The following is a 24,085-nucleotide window of genomic DNA, read 5'->3' as shown; positions in this document are numbered from 1 at the left end:
GGAACCTTTACCTTTAAAGAAGACTAGGACTAGGATTTCTCTCCATCTCTTTTGAGTAGGAAGTTGTCTTTCGCACAACTGCAAAATAATTTTCTTCCTTCCCAAGTAATCACCGCAGTCTAAACATATACATGGAATTACTTTGAATAAGTCAAAAGACAGCTTTAATTCTACCATGGTCCTGGAATAATCCATAAATAACTGCAACATTTTGGAATATTAAGCTTAAAGTGCTAAAGAAATCACCTTGCACCAGGTGTGTAACAGCAAAATGACTGGATGATATTTATATAGATGCATACATCTTTCTGCAACTCTTCTGTCTGTGCAAAAAAGTTTGACCTGTCACCTCCTGTTTTATAATTTCAGATTCAGGGAAAGGACATGATGAAATCCGCTTCTTTGCAATACACTCAACTGCTGCCTTGTCTGTGTATTGAGGTAAATGTTTTCACATAGCTTGATGTACGATAGCTCAATATATAGGAATCCTTCAAATACCCATTCACAACTGTCTACAGGATTGAGTCAATATACAAAAAAATCAGCTGGCACTTTTATTATGCCATTGTGGCCACCATCTTGAGATTTTTGAGCAGAACCTGCAGACAGCTCTGAGATCATGACTTAGGGGAGCGGGCTTATCCTAAAACCTAAAACCTCCCACCTATGACACACAGATAACAAAAATCTCAAAATGGTTTGCATTAGTGTTACATCCAGTTTTTAAAATTTAATCATTACAAAAATAAATAGTAAAACTCATTTTATTTAGATCTTTCCCAGAGAAGAACTGAGAAGTTTATTTTTGCTGTATTCTTTCCTATTATATACATTTATGTTATTTTGATTACTCCATAAGACACCTTAAGAGAAAGGCCACATAGAAAGTGTCGTACAGGCAATACTTAAATTGAAAAGCAATTTAAAACTTATGGTGATTTGAACTAACGGATGCATATTTGGATTACAGGTGTGGCCGGCAATTTTAGATGCACGAAGAATGCAGTTGTGCCCATTCAAGAATGGCAAGTGAAATGTGCTTTTTGCTTTTTCTGAGTGGTGATTATGCAATTTCAGAAGCATAACGGGTGGGAAGAATAATGTCACATGTAGCCGTCCCCCCAATAATCTGTCACTTGAGTCATTTGAGTGGGTAGCAAACACAAATTGTAACCTAAACAAACCAATGCATAAATCTGACTTCTTTTCTTACAGATGTGTTCCTACATTTGCTTGTTTATAAAAAAAGCCCTATAACAACAAACAAAATGTGACCGTATTTCTTACTTTTCTAATAATGGGAATAATTGCAAAAATCTCAGCATATATGTTGCTATTACAAGAAAGGCACATAACATTCACTCATCATTCTGATCTAGTTGTAGGACGACCATAAATTCAGGTCAAATGACAGAATAGGCTATATTAGTATGATACCATATATACCACAAGAAGGCAGTAGAGAGACATCATTTTGTAACTCTTTGCTCCCATCTGGTAGTCATGAGGATTTTCACAGCCCAGATGTAGGACATCTAGTCTGAAAGGACAAACCATAGCACAGAGAGAGTAATCATTTTTTCATGTTTCCCCTTCTGCTCTGCTTAAATTCTCCGGTGCTTATTTAGTAGTGGAATAACCAATAGTTTCATTGTTTTTCAATGAGAGAGAGAGAGAGAGAGAGAGAGAAGGAGAGAGAGAGAGAGGGGGAGGAAGGGAGAGAGAGAAATAGCTCAGCGTAACAACACGTTCTGAAGTTTATCCTTTTCTTCTGTACCACTGAATAGAACCAGAGGATATTAATTTGATAAACCATAAATGGTTTATGTCCATCCAATAAGATCTAGCAGGGAACTCTGAGTCCCATATTTGAGAAATTCCCATCACAAGAGTGTGGCTTTTCTGTAGCTGACCTGCCCCTCTCCTTTGCAAGAATGCAATATGTGAAGGCAGGCTAGCACTAATCTTGTTGCCATTCTGAAAGCTATCATGACCTGGCCCTTCTGGAAAACATCTGGGGACTGGGCATAAGATGGTTCTCCTCCATGCAGTAGTCAATACATCTAGGAAAACGTTTATAGATTGGCAAGCTGATATTTTTTTATTTGTTCGATTTTATTTTTGTTCCATTTTTGAACGACTTAGAATATTTTTGGAACTGGGTGGCACATAAATTCCTGAAAATAAATGAATGTCCAAATATGAGTACACACTATTTATATCCCCTTTCTACTGTCATTCAAAGTGGCCATGATAAATTAAAAGCTCATTTGATATATATTTAGCCAGAACAATAGCATTCTAATGATTCACAAACCATATTTTCATATGGACTGATTTTTTTTAGCTACAAGAACTGTCAGAAACAACTTTAGCATATGATAGGAACATTTTTATCTCTTATGCTGTAATTTGTATAAGCTTATAAAGAGGAGACAAAATTTGAAGTCAGCAACATCAAATGTGATATTTAAGGGTGAACGTGATAATAAGATGGCTTCATGTCTATTTTTTGCAACAGATAATAAAGTTTGCTAAATCAGGCTAGACTTACTCATTTTCTGTACCAAAATGGTACAGAAATAAAAGCTGTCATAGTGTTAGCGTAACAAAGCATGTAACAATAGTAATAGATAATAACTCTGAAAAAAAACCACCATTTATTAGAATAGAATAAAAACTTTGTCACTTTAAATGTACGCTAATCAGCATACAATTCAGCTCTCAAAAGATAACCATTATGCATATACCCACATATACACCCATATATGACACAGAGAAACATCACAATCTAATTTGAATGTATACATATTTTGTTGTTGTTAGTTGCAAAGTTGTGTCTGACCCATCGCAACATGGACAATGTTCCTCCAGGCCTTCCTGTCCTCTACCATCCTCTGGAGTCCATTTAAGTTCACGCCTATTGCTTCAGTGACTTTATCCAGCCACCTCATTCTCTGTCGTCCCCTTCTTCTTTTGCCCTCAATCTTTCCCAGCATTAGGCTCTTCTCAAGTGAGTCCTCCCTTCTCATTAGGTGGCCAGAGTATTTGAGTTTCATCTTCAGGATCTGGCCTTCTAAAGAGTAGTCAGGGTTGATCTCCTCTAGGACTGACTGGTTTGATCGCCTTTCAGACCAAGGGACTCGCAGGAGTCTTCTCCAGCACCATAGTTCAAAGGCCTCAATTCTTTGGCGCTCAGCCTTTCTTATGGTCCAACTTTCACAGCCATACATTACAACTGGGAAAACCATAGCCTTGACTATATCATGTATACATATACATGGCAAAAAAAAGAAAGAATATAGAGAGTTTATAAGATGGATGGCAAGTCTTATTTTTTAGATACAGGAAATTTGCTTCCAAATTTGCATGTGCAGTCTGAATTAACCATTATTCAAAATAAGCCTGTGTTAAAGGCTCTAAGAGGAGGGGGCACCATAGAGGTTTTTCTTCTGTTAAGTCCTTAAGTCTTTCACTGCCACACTTAACTTTTGTCAGGTTTTCATAATTGTTTTTATCTGCTGCATTTGACTTTAATCTGCATTGCTAAAAAAAGATGTTTTTTTGGCATGATGAGTGACTAAAGCTGAAAAGTTTGTTTTGAAGGGATAATCAGATATCACATTTGTTCTCATTCAATAGAAGGAGAGCTTCCCTTCCATTGAGGGGCACCATTGTTGGGTTGTGCTTGGGACATCAGTTGGCTTTAATCCAGTGGTGAAATCCAAATTTTTTTACACCAGTTCTGTGGGCGTGGCTTGGTGGGTGTGGCAGGGGAAGGATACTGCAAAATCCTCATTCCTTCCCCACTCCTGGGGGGGAAGGATATTGCAAAAATCTCTATTCTCACCCCACTCTGGGGCCAGCTAGAGGTGGTATTTGCCAGTTTTCCAAACTGCTCAAAATTTCCGCTACCGGTTCTCCAGAACCTGTCAGAACCTGCTGGATTTCACCCCTGCTTTAATCCAGTCTTATGTACATGGAAAGAAAAGTAAATAAAAAACAGAAAGAGAGAGAGGGCATTCTATAACTTTATAAATATCATACCTTCTAGCAAAATGAATTAATTCTGCACGACTATTTGATATGGGTTTCAAATTATTGGTGATTATTAAAAGGGGCTATTTTTCTGGCAAATCTGCTGAAATGATCAATATGACCTGTCAGAGTACCATGCACCTCAAGGATGTTTAACTTTTCTGGCTCTGTGAATACTGTCCAGTTAAGTTGAGATTTCACATTCAACGGTGTGACTGCTAGCAAATGGAAATGGCAGAATTCCCTTTGAACTCCATAATTCAGAATGAATTTCTTAGTCTTTACTCTAAAATTGAACCATAATAGAGAGACTGGTTTGTTCTCATTAAGATTAAATAGCAAGTCCTACCTCCGCTATTGAACAAGGTCTGACAAGCAAAGTTTCTGGGTTTGTGGATGTTTCTATTCACTGTATGTTCAAGCAAACATGAATTGAAGTCTTGTTTGGATATTACTCCACTAGCAGAAGGGAGTGGAAATTAAGCAGGCAAGGAAACAGATGTGCAGAGGGGCAGGGGTGGGGATGTACCTTAACATCCATCTCCTCTTTTAACCTTCATGAACCTGGGCTAAGTATTTGCATAAGACTGATAATGATAAGCATCAAATCAAATAATGATGAGCAGCATCATTCTAGTGTTATACTGTAGTACAAATACTTCCTTATTAATTTTCTGTGGTTGCTTATTGATTTTCTGTGGTTGATCCTCCCACTTGGCATCCTAGTACAGTACTTCAGCTCCCATGAACCTTGACCATTGGACAGAAATGCATTCATAGCATGAAGTGTGAGATTTAAAGAGGGGGAAGGAATGTCAATTACATGACTTCAAACTACCACACAGAAGAAAACCCCAATCTATGTTTTTGTAGCACAAGTGATGAGTCCTAGGAGTAACAAGTACAGTTCTTCTTTACAGTTCAATAATTAACTAGGTTCATGCTTCACACACTTCAGATCACGGTTCTCACCCACCTTTGCTGAAAACATCTAAAAGGGTACTGGAGAGCAACAAAGATATAGAAAACTCTTGATTATTTGATGCCCTCCTGAGGGCGTTAGGATTTTTAAAAACTCAGATAAGGTAACCCAATGAAGCTACAACTCTCTCCATCCTATATTAGCCCACACGATAGGCATTTAGTATAGCTGCATTTGGGGGAAATGATTCAGATCAGCATTCTGAATGTTAGAGGAACTCAAATTTATACGTCTTTGTTTTCTTCATTTCTTTGTCTTAGATACTAGGTCCCTGTGGGATAATATTGTTTATCAACCTGCCACACAAACACTGACTTGGGAAGCTGCCTGTCCTGTTCATGTTACTGTCAGCCTTTGTCAACTGATGAAGATTAATGATCAATGTGTTGATCTAGAGGGCACTGTCAACATTGCTACAGAGAAAGTAAGCAATAATAAAAAAAAAAGAGAGAAAATGTTCACTACACTACACTATATAAAAGGCAGACTTATTGCCCAGATCTTGTGATACTACTGGCTGTCATGAATGTTTCTTAGATGCATGAAACTTCATTCAATTCAACAGAATCATTTTAGTCAGATTTACTAGACAATATTTTAAACTTGCCAGGGTCCTATAATGAAGCCTTATAGAGTGCTCAACAGACCATGCAAATAAAATCTGAAGACCACTTATGCCTATCTTTCTGATATCTGACTCACTTATAAGGTCAAAAATCCAACTTTTTCTAAGCCGAAAGGGGAGGAAAAAATGGAAAACCTAACCTGGATTGCTCTAGGTTGTAAATACTATTGTAAATACATTCCCTTTGACATATCTCCCACTTCTCTAAAATTTGAATCACACAGATGTCCTGTTGTAAGCATAGAAGATACTGCTTTATGTTCTTTGACATACATATGGGCAACACTTGACTCAAGGCACACCTATAGCCGATGCTAATCCTCTTTCACAAAACTGGCACTAATGAAAGCATTGCCAAAGATTTTGAATTAGTGTGATCTGCATGCAGAGATAGATTTATAATGTAGAAGTTTATCTGCAAACATCAATAATAGAGAAGGTTTTCACAACTGCATATCACCCTCTCTGTACAGTTCACTAACCATGTGTATTATGAGCTTTGGAGTGTGTGAGTCAAGACAGAGGTTATATGGATCTCTGGAACCCATTGATTTTCATTCAGTTGATTTTTAAAAATGAAAACTGCATGGTAATTGAAGAATTATCACACTGTATTAAGAGCACAAAGTAACCCAAAACATTTTTCTCCTTCTTCACTTTTTAAAAAAATGTACCAGATGTTCACAAGAATTCCGAGCTCCACAAATACTCCTATTTCATAGAATAGAATAGAATAGAATAGAATAGAATAGAATAGAATAGAATAGAATAGAATAGAATAGAATAGAATAGAATTCTTTATTGGCCAAGTGTGATTGGACCCAAGGAATTTTTCTTTGGTGCATATGTTCTCAGTGTACAAAAAGCAAAGATACACTCATCAAGAATCATAATGTACAACACTTAATGATAGCCATAGGGTACAAATAAGCAATCAAATCATATTAGGAAACAATCAATATAAACCGTAAGGATACAAGCAACAAAGTTACAGTCATACAGTCATAAGTGGGAGGAGATGGGTGATAGGAACAATGAGAAGATTAATAGTAATGCAGACTTAGTAACTAGTTTGACAGTGTTGAGGGAATTATTTGTTTAGCCGAGTGATGGTGTTCAGGAAAAAACTGTTCTTGTGTCTAGTTGTTCTGGTGTGCATATTTTTTTTTTTTGACTCGTGCAGTATACACATCCTCAATGGAAGGCAGGTTGGTAGTAATCGTTTTTTCAATGTTTCATAAAGACCTGCATGACTATATGAAAACATGTGTTTCTTGACTTTGAAGAGGAAGTTCATTTTGGCTTGCCTCATCATGTTGCAGAAATAAAAAGGCTATTTTTTGCAGCAATTCTGGGCTCTCCAACTCATGCGCTTCCTCTTTATATATAACTTCCTGAAATGCCAGAAATAGGATAATATAGAAGGGCTTTCAAGGAAGTGATGAGTCAGAGAAGCCCATTCTATTCATGAATGCGCATCATTTTAAAAAGGGAATATCCCCCCCCCTCCCCACTACATGGATACTTAGCAAAGTAAATAAAATACTTCTCCCTTACACCCAGGAACTTTTAAAATATCTTAGAAGGAAATCAAGGATAGTAGAGTTCCATTTTTGACTAGTATTTATTTCATTATGGGCTCCATTAGGAAACTCATTGTAAAGTTTGTACCCAATGGCATCCATACTGCAATAATTAGGCATTCCTAGTCAACGAAAGATCATATTTTTCATACCCCTTTGGTGCATAAATGATATAATAAATGTCAGTTACTTCAAATTTCAACTACTTATAAAAAAAGTTCTCAATGGGCAAAGGGACTAATTAATAGTGATATTGTCTACTTTGGGGGTGCTTACTCATTTGAGTTTTTATTTTATTTATTAAACAGATTTATATGACCAGCAAAATCACACATAGTGATTCTAGGTGGTGTACAACAATAAAACATGACTTTAATTTAATTTAATTTAATTTAATCCCACCCGCAGTCCCTTCTCCCTCAAAGCAGCAACAAACACAATCAAACAAGCCACTTGATCAGCTCCATATCAACCCAGGGTCCCCAAGACTATTGACAGAACCATGTCTTTGGATTCTTACTGAAAAGTAACAAGGTGGGGGCAAATCTTATTGCTGGGAGAGGAGCCACTACAGAGAAGGCCTTTTCTCTTAGCTCCACCAGATTTATAGATGAGACGTTCAACAGGCTCTGCCTTCCCACTCAGGTGATGGTAGAGCTAACTGGAGAGAAGTGGTTCTTCAAATAATCTGGCCACAAGCCATATAGAGCTTTAAAAAGCTTTAAAGTTTTGGTTTGAGCCAACTAAAGTTTCTGGATACTCTTTAAGGGCATCCCCATGTAGAGCATGTTACAACAGTTCAAATAGAAATTGACTATGGCACGGGTGACTGTTACTCAAACAGGATATGAAATGGTCTTCTGTTAAGGATGCCATAGTTAAAATCCTCTGTCTGCAAAGCATTGTCAGAAATTGAATCATGATCACAAGCTTATTGTCAGCAAGGTATGGGGGTATTATATAGATTTTTCAAAACCGATTAAGAACCAAAAGCAAAATTCATTTAATAGTGAATTCAACAAGGTCGAGAACTTCCTTTTTCTAGAGGCAAGTCTAAAGGGCTAACCACCCCTTTTCTAGATGAAACTGACTCTAATATACAGCAACTCTCTGCTCATTGTTTACTCTTTTGAGATACTCCTATTCCTTTCTTAGCCCCAGAGATTTCTTTTACAAGTCCTGCTCTTAGCAGAGATCAGATCGGACAGCCTTCATTACAAATCTAACATTCTTGTCCAAGTACAGAATAGTTTCAATGCACAGGGAGGAATTATGGAGACAAATACAGTTGTGGAGACAAATACAGGGTCAGTAGAGATTGATTTCCCCCTTTACTCCAATTGCGTTCATTGTACATGATATATCATTAAAATTTCATAGAATGTTCTTGTTTGGATGCTTGCATTTTCAGGATTGGCTAACAATCTAATAATCTTTTCTCAATCAGGTGAAATATTCCCGAGTTGATACACATCCAAGCCTTTGCATCAAGGTAAATCAAGATCCAATCGTCATGTCTAAGTGAGAGGTTATGACCCTTATTCTGGTTTATGGCCTCAATACAGATTTGATTAGATTTGACAGTAATGACCTTTTCTAGTGTGCAAGTCTCTTGTTTCTTTTGATGGAGCTTGAAACTGGTAGTTTTTGTAGATATGGTGGGAAACTTTATCCCACCAGGAGTTCAGTTGAGAGTCTCTTTTCGGAACCTGGCATTTGATTTGTGTGTCCATATGGTGTTGGGTAATTTCTCACTGAAATCGGGTGATATGTCTTTTTGAAGCAAATGTCAGTTTCAGAGGAATAATTTGTTTTAGCCGGGTAGTAGTAGTATAATAGTAGGGTAGAAAAGAATTTTACAGTTCCTTCCCATCCTTTGCCAGCCCATTTCAATAGCTAATACCAATTGAACTGTACAAAAGCATATGACAAGTGTAAAGTGTACCATGTATATGTTGGCCTTAATTATAATAATCTTTCAGAGATAATTTGGAAGAAAGAAGCAGGACTAATAATGTAAACGCTTTTGTTGACCCAGATAGTTAATTGTACATAAAAAATTATGGTACAAAGAGGTATCCAACAGTATGGTCTGGATCACCTATTGTTGCAAACGGTGATTGGTTTCACACAGTTTATTGAATAAATCACAATTGGTTCACACAATGCACAAATCCATAAACCATGGTTTTTAAAGGGCAATGGCTAAGTTATATCAAATTCATACTACTCAATTAATTTTGAATAGTTTTGGCATAGCATGTTTGATAAATCCAGGTCATGTGTGTCAAAAAGCTATAGATAAATGAATTGACATGCAGTAGATCATAAATTAGAATATGATGCAAATTATAAATTATTGTTACAAATACATTATTCCCACTATCCTTCATTAAAATATCAAGGAAGAGTTTCATAGTTTAATTCTATGGAACATTTGTTTAAAAGTTTATCTGATTGGTTTTAGTGGGCTTACTCTTTAGGATCAGCTATAATTGCTCTATTATTTGTTTGAGCTTATTAACCCTAAAAGCAACATTGTCATTCTGCCTGATAGAAGAATTTCTACAGAGCTAGAGATTCAATCCATCAATATATTACTTCAGTTTATTGCAATAGAAAATTCAGGCTGGATAACACAAATTAAATGTTAATTTCTTTTAAACCCTTTTTAGTTTGCAACTGAGCACAACGTCTGGGTTAAATGTCCATTCAGTCATGGACAATTTCAAGGTAAAATATTAATTGTAATGTAATTCTTTTCTTACATTCACAATGAATTAAATGATTAACAATAATCAAAGCATATAGAAATAGTTTGGTCAATACATAACATAACATGTAATTGATTTCATTATTATTATCATTTAAATGCAAAGAGTTTAAGTAGTTTGAGAATGTATCTTTTGATTTGTTATATTTTTGTGATAGAATGTTGTCTGGATTCCCAGGAGGGTGGGAGTGCATTTCAGAGGAACAAGAGACAACACAGTTTAGTGTGGGAGAAAGAGAGTGAAGACAGCTCCTCCTAATAGTTCCCACAGTATATGTTTTATGTATTGTATTTGTTTATTGAATAGCCCGAAGGCCTTTTCAAACAAAACAGAAAAGAAAAAGGGAAAAAGGCAAAACAGTTACAGAAATAACAATCTAAAAATATATGATATATGACATTAAAATTTTACAATATCAGATTTCAATAGCTAAGTTGCCAAGACTAGATAACCCAAATAAGATAGCTCCTCTCTAACTCAGCTCATCTTTCTTACAATCAATGAAATTCTTTTCGATATAACTGGCTCGTATTGCTGTCATCCTTTTAAGATAGTGAGTGATAGCCCTTACCATGGGAGGAGAGTCAGCCTTCAACAGAAATGCTAATTTATGCCTTATATTCCAGTGGGGAAATTTATTTATAATTGGGGACAGATATTGTTTTCTTATTTCCTCATACAGCCTACATTCGAATATTATATGCGCCGTGTCCTCCACGACGTTTACCCCACATATACATGTTCTTTTGTCATACGGGATTTTCTGGTAACGGCCGAATTTAATGTTGGTATCTAAAAGTTCGAATCTAAACTTAACAAATAACTGTCTCTCCACTGATGGCATTTCTAAATGTAAATACTTTTCCAGGGTGAAAGTTGTTTTAACTGCTGTCAGCAGTTTAAGGGAGTGATTAGTTGAAAGAGTTGCCATGTCCATTTGCCCATGTATATCTTTAATCCGTTGTTTAACTTGCTTCAGTGTGTCACACAATGGGAACCCTATGCCATATCGGTTCAATATTTCTGACAGCCGGGTTAGCCAGGAATACCTTTGAGGATTTGAAATCTGCTGTTCCTCTAGGCAGATTTTGGGGAGTCTGCTGGCTTCCATCTGAGTCATTTTTAGCCAGTAGGCTACCGCCCTAGTGATTGTATAGGTGTACAGTGAGAAATGTTCCAATTCAACTCTGACGGCTGCAGCTGAAGTGGAATTGTTTACCCTGAGCATCCTCCTTAACAAATTATTTTGAGTTCTCTCCAATATGGGGGCCTCTGTATATGTTTTATGGTACAAATGTCTTTCTTGGCTTGGAACATGACAATTTTTCATCATATGTAGTGTGTATAGTGTTTATTTCTTTAGAATAAATCAAACATTTACTAAGCTATAGGGATGCTCATTAAAGCACAACATTTGACTTGTATGTTATCATCTATTAATTATACTAGCTGCTGGTTTTCATCATGTTCCAATAAAATTTCCATACAGAATTTCCATCAGCAAAACTGCAGTGAAATATTAAGTGTATTTCAATCAATCTAGTAAAGTCCTAATTTCGATGAAAAGAAGTTTAGCATGTGTTTATGAATCCCTTGATCCTCTCTGTCTTTTTTTAGATAGGATGTCCTTATAAGGAAACCAGACAGGGCTCATCCATTGCCCACATAAGAAAGCAGAACAAGCAATTGTTCTGCTTTAATTGATAGGTTTTCAATAGATTGTTCCTCATATAAGGAATACTGTAATACAAATGGCTTTTTATGATTAAAATTATAAACACAGATCCATGAAAGATAGGAATCACTTAATAGATACTTAAACCCCTACCGACTTATCTGCTAATTCTGTATATTAAATAGTTGAAGGAGATATCCAGAACCTGCAGACGAGTTTCATCCCCCAAAGATCATCTGATCTACATGACATCGGAGTTATTTGTAAAAGGATGATTCACATACATCTCTGTTCCATAAACTCCCTCCAAAAACCAATTACAATTCAGTTTTTCATTCTAATGGAAATTATCTGTACATGGACTATTTCAGACCGATGCTGATAGTCTAAATCTGCAATTTAGGTAGACTTAGATTAATATTTTCCAGGAACTCCTTATTCCTTTCACATGTTCAGTATATTCAAATATGAGTATAAATTACTTATTAAGAATTGTGAGTTTAACTTAATCTGGGGTGGCATTTTAAAGTGCATGGAAGCATGATATCCCTGCTACAATCTTTGTAGGTATCCAGCCAGGGCTAGTATTTTTTGGAAACATTGTTAAAAACTGGAGATTCCCCCTTTTTATTATGATTGTTTGTTTAGTATGCTCCAGAAGGAATGAACTTTGATATATATATATATATATATTTCTAATAGCTTTCTTATGATCACATGGCCATTTAACAGAAGTTAGGCATTTTACAGAATAACAAAGTTGGAAGGCACCTTGAAGGTCTTCTAGTACAACCCCCTACTGAAGCAGGAGCCCTATACCATTTCAAACAAATAGCTGTCCAATCTCTTCTTAAAAGCCTCTAGTGATGGAGCACCCATAACTTCTGAATGAAAGCTGTTCTCACTGGTTAATTGTTCTCACTGTTAGGAAGTTTCTCCTTAGTTCTAGGTTGCTTCTCTCCTTGATTAGTTTCCATCTGTTGTTTGTGGTCTTGCCTTCTGGTGCTTTGGAAAATAGTTTGACCCCCTCTTCTTTGTAGCAGCCCTTTAAATATTGGAACGCGGCTACCATGTCTCCCCTAGTTCTTCTTTTCTCTAGACTAGCCACACCCAATTCCTGCAACCAAAAGTTTTGCCAACAGGTTTGAATTAAATTGAATTGATGAAAGCAGAAGATTTTGAAGGCAGATTTTAGAAGGAGAGATAAGACTCATGGAACAGAGGATGCCTTTGGACCTCAGTTCAAAAATCCCTTCATGGAATATGATTCCACCATAACATTATAAAAATGTAAAAATATTATGAGTGTATGAAACATTTTTTGAAAAGAATGTTTACTGTAGTGTTAGGAGAATGCATTTTACTATCATTTGTAAGCATCAGAATGGAATAAACATCCAGTGTGGTGTAGAGGTTGGTGACTTAGACTAGGTCAAGGAGACCCAGGTTTAACTTGAAATTCAGTGGATGATCTGGTCCGATCACTCTTTCTAAGCTCAATCAATCATTATAATAATAAGGTTCATAATAAGGTGAACTATGTTAACTGAAGTATTCTTAATCCAGTTAGCATTACATACCAGTTTGATGGGTTTCTTTCTGTTTTTAGCTTGGAAAATGAGACTTGCTGTAATGGGACAACAAATAGAAGTTTCTTTCACATCACATTTTGAAGCAGAATTTTCAGTACTTATATGTAACAGGACCAACTTGCATTCATGCAACTCTACTGGAAGTCCCAAAGCCCTTTCATTGGTTAGTGCAACTTTTTTTTATGTTTCAAAGGTTCTTAAGCAAATCCAGCATGAAGGAGATAGGCCTGCCAAATTCATTTCAGCTAAAAACACTAAGAAGTATGCAATCCATGAGAAATATCTATGTTAGAAAGAACTGTATATCTATATATACTTACCATGGTCACAATTATTGACACATATGGACATACGTTCTTAATGCTGCAATATATTTAAATCATAGAGAACAACTACATGCAGCTGGATGTAGCTATGATGGAATATAGTGAGGAAAAACTATGAAAAGCTATGGCAAATCTAGATAGCATTCTAAAAAGCAGAGACATCACCCTGCCAACAAAAGTGTGTATAGTCAAGGCTATGGTGTTCCCAGTTGCAATGTATGGCTGTGAAAGTTGGACCATAAGAAAGGCTGAGCGCCAAAGAATTGAGGCCTTTGAACTATGGTGCTGGAGAAGACTCCTGCGAGTCCCTTGGACTGCAAGGCGATCAAACCGGTCAGTCCTAGAGGAGATCAACCCTGACTGCTCTTTAGAAGGCCAGATCCTGAAGATGAAACTCAAATACTTTGGCCACCTAATGAGAAGGAAGGACTCACTGGAGAAGAGCCTAATGCTGGGAAAGATTGAGGGCAAAAGAAGAAGGGGACGACAGAGAATGAGGTGGCTGGATAAAGTCACTGAAGCAATAGGCGTGAACTTAAATGGACTCCAGGGGATGGTAGAGGACAGGAAGGCCTGGAGGAACATTGTCCATGGAGTTGCAATGGGTCGGACACGACTTTGCAACTAACAACAACAACAAAAAAGTGAGGAAGGGGATGTACTACATAAGTATAAGAGGCAACCCAGCCCCTCCCTAAAAGTTCACCGAATATATTGTGGATGCAGGTAGTAGAGTTATCAGTCTGGCAAGATTGTGTGTCTTTATGTGTGAAACAATAAACACTCAGCTCAGAAGAATCATCACATATCATGGTCTGGGATCCATCAGTAGGCAAAGGATTTACTCTTTAGACATATATTTTTTACAAATCCTGAAATGTTCTTTAAAGCTATGCTGGGAAGTGATGATTTGAAGACAAAGTTCCCATACTGACTTTTACATGCCCCCTCCTTCCAATTTTTCTCATAGTATTTTCACAGTCAGCAATTGCAGCTATCATAAACACTTATTTCTTCTTCACAGAGTTGAGAGGATTTTTTAAAAAACCACACCCCTATTTTTCTTTCAGTGCTTCCAGAGATTACTACACCTGGATATTCAGTATACAAAACAATATGCAATATTGTATAGTGTTTAAAATGAAATATTTATTAAAGGATTGGCTGCCAAACTCTTAAGAGACTGATTTGAATAAATTGGAAATCCCCTTGTAGTTTATATACCAGAGACCCAGCAAAGATACAGTATTATTTTTAGGGGTGGGGGTGGGATCAACATGATTGTATTCAATAGTCTCTTTTGGGCAGTATGTAGAGTATTTTCTCTCTGTGTCTCTCTGTCTCCCTCCCTCCCTCCCTCCCTTTCCTTATTTCACATTTTGGAAATCAATGTGTCTACTGACTGGCATCTATGTTCTCTATGATATCAAGAAATGGCAATTTCAGAAATTCCAAGATGATTTCCAGAGTTTGAGAAAATAAGACATATTCCCATGTATTCCCAAAATGTTAAACCAATTAACAAGCACATTCAAATGACTAGCATAATAAGCACTTGATGAACATGTCAGGAACAGTGAAAGCTGCATTAGTGTAAAGCTACTATGTTTGTGAAACCGCAGAATGAGTGACAGGCAACAGATCAAAAAGATTATGCGGCTTTATTTTCTTGAAGTTAACTTGGTTTTGACTTGTATTTTCCAGGGTGGATTAAGTTTACCATCTGTCAACATTTCAGGGAAACCATGTGGCTCAAACGTCTGCATTAAGGTATGTAACTTTTGGATCTGCATGCAATTAATAACTAAAAGTGTGTGTGTGTGTGTGTGTGTGTGTGTAACACATAAAAGATAAAAATCACAAAATCTCACCTTAAAATACAATGACATTAACAATCTGGGAAATGATTCAGCATTTTAAATTATGCAAAGCAACTATCTCGGGCTGTCAGAGACAATATTTTCAAAGCTTTCTCAGAGGATGTTCTGGATTCAGTCCCTGCTTTGTTTGGAAGTGAATTTCTCAAGATGTAGAGAAATCAGAGCCCAAGTGGTGGCCAAACGCATCAGCTGCTATTAAAGCTGGGCAGGATGGGAAAAGCCTTCGTACCCTGAGGAACATGAACTGAGGGAAATCCCAGCATAAGTAGCAGCAAATCCAGCAGCAAACCAGTTTTTTGCATTTTTAATGGCCAACTGAGGACAAGAGCATGCACATAAAGCAGTAATAGTAAACACACCTCTATAAATCAACCAGCTAAATGCAAACATTAGGAGCAGTAATTTACTTTGCAGGAAGGAAATGGCACAAAGAGTTGGAAAATTCCCTTTCTTCTTCCTACTTTTAGGTTTGGGGTATATAATCTGCTGGCCAAAACATCCATATGATCAGTGTGTATTTTGCTGCCTCAGAGCATAGCTCATCCTGCCTAATCTAGCACCATTATCCTTGGGTGTGTGTATATCAGAGGTAGTATTCAGCAGGTTCTGACCAGTTCTGGAGAACCGGTAGCGGAATTTTGAGTAGTTCGGACACCCAGTAAATACCACCTCTGACTGGCCCTGCCCCCATCTATTCTCTTCTAGAGGTGGTATTCAACAGGTACTGACCAGTTCTGGAGAACTGGTAGTGGAAATTTTGAGTAGGTCGGAGAACCAGTAAATATCACCTCTGACTGGCCCCATCCCCATCTATTCTCTGCCTCCTGAGTCCCTGCTGATCGGGAGGAAATGGGGATTTTACAGTAACCTTCCCCTGGAGTGGGGTGGGAATGGAGATTTTACAGTATCCTTCCCCTGCCACGCCCACCAAGCTATGCCCACCAAGCCATGCCATGCCCACCAAGCCATGCTCACAGAACCGGTAGTAAAAAAAATTGAATCCCACCACTGGTGTAGATAGGGATCCTGAAAGTGGAGTTCTAAGTGGAGTCAATGCCTTTAATTTGCTAAGTTTTCTAAGTTTGCTAAATTTTCTGGCATGCTTCTGTTCAACTAGTAGCACCAACAATTACTTTCAAGTAATCTTCTGATATGGTATTTTGCTTCAAAGTATTTTGTTTATAAGTTCAGATTTATTATTTCTCTGCAGCTATCATTGTCACAAGTAAAAAAAAAAAGCAGAGAGGTATTGCTGAGTGCAGTGAACTTGAGGAAGCACTTTTCTCTCTAAAGAATTTTTGCTGCTTCCATATGGTTGATTATCTTTTTTTTTTTAAAAAAAAAACAATGACACATTTCAGCAGTGATCTGAATGAGAATAATTGCCCTGGAAGTGGGTTTGATAAGCCTCTTTTTTGAACAGAAGTTCTCTACAAAGTTCCTCATCATTTGCCAACATAAGGCTTCATGAAAACTTTGCTGCCAGCTAATGTGATCATCTGGATTGTTGCAGTGCAGAAATGGAGTAGCCTTTGAGCCAGCCACTCTTTCTTAGCTCTTGGAAGGAGGCAAGGGCAAAATACTCTTGAAAATGCTGCCAACAAAACTTCAGGGACAGTCACCGGCAGTTAGGAATGACATGAAGACCCAAATACACTGTACATACCCAATGAGAAGATATTTTTTTCCCATGCAGTCTCTGAACTTCTTTCAAAGTAGGTAAATCCTATGTTGAGAACAGCATTATCAACCATGTATTTTGAAAATGTGTGGGCTTCAACTCCAAGAATTGGGGATTGGCTGGGGAAATCTGAGAATTAAAATCCCCATATCTTTAAGCTGTCAAGGTTGAGAAATAGTATTCTAGAAATTGTGCTGGCCAACCTCAACCCATTTGAAATCATTCCTATGATAACTCTCCAAGAGTAGTTACCTATTCATGCTCACTAAATGCTGTTCTTTTTAATAAAGGAGAATATTTGTAAATCAGGGTTGAAATGAGGGGTCCTTGATGCTCTCTGAGCTTGGTTGTTTTGTTGCAGACGTTTCATTACCCAAATTAAAAAACTTTTTTTAAAAAATGTGCCCCCATTTTGTACTTCACTTATATGCTAAAAAAACCCGAGAAGATATATACTTGGATTTTATTGTATGTTGTCTCTCATGATTATTCAGGAAAATGTTTTCTTTTCTTTTCTGAACAAGGGATGGAGGACAGATGTGGACTATTCTGTTTCTTCATACATCTGTGATTTACCCTGCAGTAAGTTTCAATAGAAAAAAGGCTACTGTATATGAGATAAGGCAAACCATCTACGGGCTCCTAACAGAAGTGATTTGGGAAGCTAGCACACTACTAAGTGCTTCCCAACTTTGGCCATTTTAAGATGCGTGGACATCTACTCTCAGAATTCTCCAGCCCCAGCCCCAGCCCCAGCCCCATGGCTGGTTGAAGAATTCTAGGAGTTAAAGTCCACACATCTTAAAGTGACCAAATCTGGAGAGTTAAAGTTCTCAACCTGTTGTGGTGGGCAGCTGATGTATTTTGGCCTTTGCCTCTTGAACATGAAGGGTTGTTCTGAGGACCCCACGAAGATGTCTCAATGAAGTGAAAACCTTTAATAAATACATATGGACTATTGAGATTGCCATCATGGTGGTAACTGCAAGAAGATAATATGTAGCTACCAAGATTACAGTCATGATGGCCATGTGAGGACAATGTAAGAGAAGATATTGATTTAATAAATAAAACCCCCAGACTTATAGATAAAATCTGACTATGAATGTGATGGTAAGCTAAAGATGAGAACCAGATTGGTGTAGTGGTTAAGGCATCAGACTAGGATACCCTGAGTTCTAGTCCCACTTTAGGCATAAAGCCAAATGTGTGACTTTGAGCAGGTCACTCTCTCAGCCCTCAGGAAGAAGCAATGGCAAGTTCTGAAATCTTGCCAGGAAAAATACAGGGTAGTCAAGGCAGTCATCATCAGTCAATGCTGACTCAGAGGTACAAAAAAAGAAAAGAAAGGCTAAGGATTCTCAAGATGATTATCTACGAGATTCAGAGATGTACAGTGTCTGCCTTGAAAATAGACTGTGGTGCACTACAGTATATAGTATAGTCAAACATGAGGTCAGGAAATGAGCACAGGAAATATTGTATGGCATTTTTATATTATGTCATAAAATGTCTAATTTTATGTTATAAAATGTTTTATAAAATTTGCCAAATTTCAGTTCCATGGGAGTCAAGGCTCATTTATTTTAGATGCACTCTGTAAGTTAGTCCATTTGAGATACCCTAGTTCAAAAATTCTTGCCCTATGATGCACCATTTTGCGCAGTTAAAGGTTGTAGACAAATAGAAGAATTGTAATAGTATGTAGATGAAGCACAGTACTTATTGATTTCTCATTATTCAATGAATTGTACTGAGGGCAAAAGATACAACAGTATTTTGGGAGCATGGAGGAGCTTTGATAGCTCTGTTTGGCCCAGGAATCATATTCTTATTCTCTGTCCATTCTTATTCTAATAGATTAGGAAACAAAGATTCTTTTGTGTATTTCTAAAGAAAAAGGAATTAAAGCAAACAGATGATAAGAAACACCAAAAATATAGAATTCCTTGTGTGTATCACATGTATTTCATCCTTTCTCCCATTCCCAACAATTGAAAATTGGGGCATTTCATTACTTGAATTTCCAGAAATTCACTGTCCACTGGGAGCCTTTCTATATTAGTGGGTTTATTTGCTGATGACAGCAACACTCCTGTGATATTTGGAGTATGTCGACATCCATTTTAACTTCCATTGGATCTTCCACTTTGCTGTCTGAGCATAGTGGTTAATGTTAAATGGCCATGAATCCCTGTTAATTCATTTACATGGTGCTTTTGTTATGAAGTTTGTTGGTCTGTTTTTTCTTCTCAATGATATGGCTTTGACTAGAAGAACTATCAAAATTTAATAAAAGAAAATAATAAGGGCCTACTTATTCTTAGATGAACATCTAAGATACTATTTTGTTTAATTCTAGACTCTTCTACTGGGACTCAAGAATATTATGAATATTCCTTAAGCATCCTCTCTCTCATAGCATTTCTTGCCATATTTCTAATCATGTTGGCTCTCCTTGGACACAAACTTTTGTCAGGTACTGATTTATGCAGCGGAAAAGTCAATAGATGGTTACAATAATGGTTGTAACAATAGAACATTCATTTTAACTGATAGATTTTAATTAATCAACACTGGCTTAGAAGTTTATTAGAAGTACTAACACGTAATCAGCCAATGGCTTGTTATCTTAGCTTTGTATTTTCACAATAATATTCAAAGAAAATTTGCATAGGGAAAATGTACAAGTGCTTTTTTTTAAAAAAAATATAGCTTTTACAATTCCATCATGTAAATTTTCCTTCAAATATTATACTGAATGCTCAGGGCATTTTTCTTTTACCCATTTGCAGAAGCTTATTACAATTGGAATTATTCCCTTTTCAAAGCACCCTTTGTTCTTATTGATTTGCATGTATTATGATTTCTGTGTGAAAACTATTTTTATATGAAATTTAATTGAGATCCAGTGACAGTAATAGTAAAATATTGCCTACGAAGAGGAAATAGTAGGCAAGAATTGTGGGTACCAATTCTTCCAGTAATAAATTCATAATTAAATTATTTTAATTTAATTAACTTTTAATGTTGAATTTTAACTTTCTTTGCCTCATATAAATTTTATCTATAGTTTATGTTTTAATATTTTACTTCTACGCTTTCTGGAGTCCCTTTGTGGTGAAGATGAGCAGTTTCTATATTTTTATAAATAAAGAAACAACCAGAGACAATGTCTAAAGCAGCAGTGTCAAACTGGCGGCCTGCGGGCTGGATGCATCATGCACAGACCACGCCCACTCCAGCTCAGTGAAGGGAGGCAATGTCATGATACATCACAAGTTTGACACCCGTGGTCTAAAGCATCCTTTATCAAGCATCGTTTTGAGTGTGAGCTTTGCACTCAAATAGTTTATGTCCAGCCAATGCTATCAATGCAAAAGAAGTAAATAAGTACAGCTCCCACCCCCTTTTTTTCCAAATCCTTTTAGAAAATCTGTTCTAGAAGTGAGGTAGCTTTCCCATTAACAGAACACCCCTCAGGGCAGGATCCCTCCCCCAAAAAATATCCATCCCAAAATATCCATTTTGGATCCATCCCAAAATATCCATTTCTTATAAATGGATATGGTTGCTTTCCATTGCCATGTTTAGCATCCTGGTATGCTACTTATACTCTTTATTTCCTTTTTCCAGGAGGTACTGCATTCCCAAGCCAAACGTTTTCTATGAATGCTTTTGGGTATTATATGAGACCCAGAGATAAGAATCGCTAAGGCATTTTTAGATATGCAGTTCATGTCGTAGTTGGCACTGTGTTTAAAAAAATGTGACGACTACCCACAAAAATAAATGAACTTTAAAAAAAAAATTGAAAGCAAATTGTCTGGGGTGTGCCAAGTATCCAAAATGTCTATAAGAAATTCTATACGTACTTATCGACTTTTGGATTACAAGTTGAGTCCACCACATGACTGCAATTACCTCTAAATCTCTTTCAAGAGAAGGATTGATCTTTTCTTGCTTCAGCAATAAAAGTTAATATTTCTATGAAATCTCCAGTTTTGTTTACATAATAGATTTGGATTTTATACTTGACACTTACAGAAGGCCAATATTCTGTAAGTCAATCTTCCCCAGTTTGGTACTTTCCAACTAGTTTGAACTTCCCCTAATCATGCCCTACTGAAGTTGACACATTCATTAGAAAATATAAAGTTGGCTCTATAATTCCAATGATAAAGATTGATAGTATTTTACTTCCCCTTCACACTTGAATGCATCCATAGATATGTTAATATGCCCTGCTGTAATTCCATTGTCTGATATTTCTCCTAAAAAACTAGATTTTTGTGTGTGGCTTTCCTGTACATGCTTTCCATTTCTGAGTAAGAGGTGTACAAACAAAATCAATGTGTGATTTCTTCAGGACACAATAAGTTTTGTGATACAACTCTCACATTGTCTAAGTAAGACTGTTTATTCAAAATATCCAACTATAAAAAGCCTTCCAATTATAGTACCTGGTGGATTTCTATGTCTGATGGTTATTTGGAAAATTAAAAGTCATAATATGAATTTATCAGCTGATTCACACATACATGTCATATTGTCATGCTTCCCATAAGTTACTTAGTGATTGATTGATCATGTAACCTGTATTGCAACGTTCATACTTTTTTTTTAAAAAAAATGTTTTTGAAACTACTGTATGAGCAGTAGTATATAACCTTGTTTATATAATTTGATCTTGATACTGATATTACAGTAATTGTATAGTCAAAATGGAATAATGACATCCCTTTAATTTTGTTATATAAAGGATGCTTTTACACAATACTATAGTCCAAATAAAATGTATTTGGGAACTCTAGTATGGTGTCTCAATGAGTGCAGAGAACTCAATGAGGGCACAGAGACCTCCTTTGGTTGTGATCAATCTCTCAGCCCAGCTGATTTTTTATACTGATTTTCTTAATTAAAAATTGTAGAACTCCAATGCTGCAATGCACACAAGCAGCCTTTTGCTGCATTTGGAGTTCCATGGAATTTCCCAGGTGTGCCTCAAATAGATAACATAAGGTTTCTTTGAAAATAAAAATGATGAACACCTGCAAATGAGGTGTGTCCATCTACTCAGAAAAAGGACAATGGCAGGCAGTAGTAGCAGCAGAGAGCTTTCTGTGGAATGGCCAGCTAGAGAGTAGGAGGTAACCTCCATGATTTGGGAACGGTATGGTTTCCAACAGTCATTTTAGAATTTTAACACTCATAACATGTTCTCATTTAATATGTTCAACATGTTTCAGATGGTCCACCAGTTTCCCAATGGTGAGAGATCGTAGTTCTAACTTAATCCACTGCCATCACCAAACATGCTCAGAGAAGCTTTCCATAGTTGAATGGTTGGTGGCCATGTGAATCAAGGACAACATGAATTCATTAGGATGCTGAGATTAAGGGAAAAACTCATCTACTTGCCACCACACAGCCATAAAACTCATTGGAATAGAGCCATACTGTATACACTGCCAAGAATTCACAGAGGAAAGACTATCATAGTGTCATAAAGAGCCTCATCAGTGAAGAACAGTATTAACCGATAACATTTTTTCTCAGTTAATTCTAGGAAGACTCATGAAGAGAAAAGTGTATTACACATGATAACACACAGGTAAGCATGTGTTTTTGTATAGTTCTTTGACATTTTGAAGAATCTTTGCTCTAAAATGCAAGTAACTATTTTACAGTCAGTCTGACCTGAATTCTTAAAATTGGGGATGAATTTTAGTTTTTTAAAAAAATATCAATAAAAATAAAAGGTACTGAATTATAGCTAATATATGAATATAACTAAAAAATGATATTCCATAGCTATGAGGCATGGAAAGGTCTAATATTGATAGAAGAAATGTTCTGTTAGAATTACACTAAAATTACAATTATCCCTATGTGAAATAATTTAAAGCTTCTATTTATTTTTAGGTAACATGGTTCCTGAGAAACATATGAAGTATATACCTCACACTTCTGCCTTGGTAAAATATCATGTAAAGAAACTGTGTACTTGGGTTGAGGCCATTTAAATTGGTTTAGGATATAAATAATTGATAATTTAAATAAATTAACTTTGACATTTATTATTTAAATTCAGAAGGCCTAGATTAATTTTAGTGATGTTTGGGAATAAAATGTAAATCTTCTCACTCTCCGAATTGATTGTTAAATCATCATTTATTACTCTAGATCAGGGGTGTCAAAGTCGTGTCATTATTGCATCATCACATGACGTATCACGACTTTCCCCCCTTCATTAAACTGGGCATGTGCATGGCCAGCATATGATGCATCCAGCCCATGGGCCGCGAGTTTGACACCTCTGCTCTAGACAATTGCTTGAACCTTTTACCTAGAAATTTCAACTTGAACTCAGTCTCCTGGTTTCAAGCCTGATGCCTTAAACCATTAGACCAAACTAGCTGTCTAGATTCAAAGATTTAGATCATGACCCAGGGGTGAAATGCTCCTGGTTCAGACCGGATCGCTCGATCCGGTAGCGATGGTGGCAGGTGGTTTGGAGAACCGGTAGCAAAAATCCCTGCGCCCCCCCCCCCATGCCCAGCTGAGCCTCACAATCATCAGAGGCTTTTTTTTTTTACTTTTAAAAGTATTTTTTCTACAACCTCTTCAGCCGAAAAAATGCTTTTAAAATTAAAAAAAAAAAAAAAAAGTTGGCCACGCCCACCCAGTCACATTACCCCCCCCCTCCCACCAAGCCACGCTCACAGAACCGGTAGTAACAAATTTTACATTTCACCACTGTCATGACCCTTAATCTTCACATGACTTTCATGCATAATTGGTTGCCTACAATAATTTCAGCAAACTTTTGTTTTTTTACAAAAATCTAAGTAGTCACTAGGAGCCAAAAATGACTCGATGACACAGAATTAAATTTTGCATTTACACTTATCTGCATAACCTAA

The 24,085-nt window shown here is 36.7% G+C and overlaps 1 protein-coding gene across 1 annotated transcript in view; it reads left to right on the top strand.

Moving 5' to 3' along the window:
- The window catches only part of IL17REL (interleukin 17 receptor E like), a 59,450-nt gene extending 36,673 nt beyond the window's left edge, over positions 1 to 22,777 (top strand). The window contains exons 8-17 of the mRNA XM_070947736.1: positions 370 to 441; positions 974 to 1,028; positions 5,284 to 5,447; positions 8,679 to 8,723; positions 9,907 to 9,964; positions 13,290 to 13,435; positions 15,303 to 15,368; positions 17,684 to 17,741; positions 19,522 to 19,638; positions 22,719 to 22,777. Of these exons, the coding sequence (XP_070803837.1) occupies positions 370 to 441; positions 974 to 1,028; positions 5,284 to 5,447; positions 8,679 to 8,723; positions 9,907 to 9,964; positions 13,290 to 13,435; positions 15,303 to 15,368; positions 17,684 to 17,741; positions 19,522 to 19,638; positions 22,719 to 22,777 (840 nt within the window). The remainder of the gene's footprint in view (positions 1 to 369; positions 442 to 973; positions 1,029 to 5,283; positions 5,448 to 8,678; positions 8,724 to 9,906; positions 9,965 to 13,289; positions 13,436 to 15,302; positions 15,369 to 17,683; positions 17,742 to 19,521; positions 19,639 to 22,718) is intronic.
- Positions 22,778 to 24,085: the final 1,308 nt, after the last annotated feature.

This window comes from Pituophis catenifer, unplaced genomic scaffold (assembly GCF_029215685.1).
Source record: "Pituophis catenifer annectens isolate HBS135680 unplaced genomic scaffold, rPitCat1.0.hap2 SCAF_7, whole genome shotgun sequence".
Lineage (NCBI taxonomy): Eukaryota > Metazoa > Chordata > Lepidosauria > Squamata > Colubridae > Pituophis > Pituophis catenifer.
Note: the sequence above shows the minus strand (reverse complement) of the source record. Positions and strands in the feature narration are given on the sequence as shown.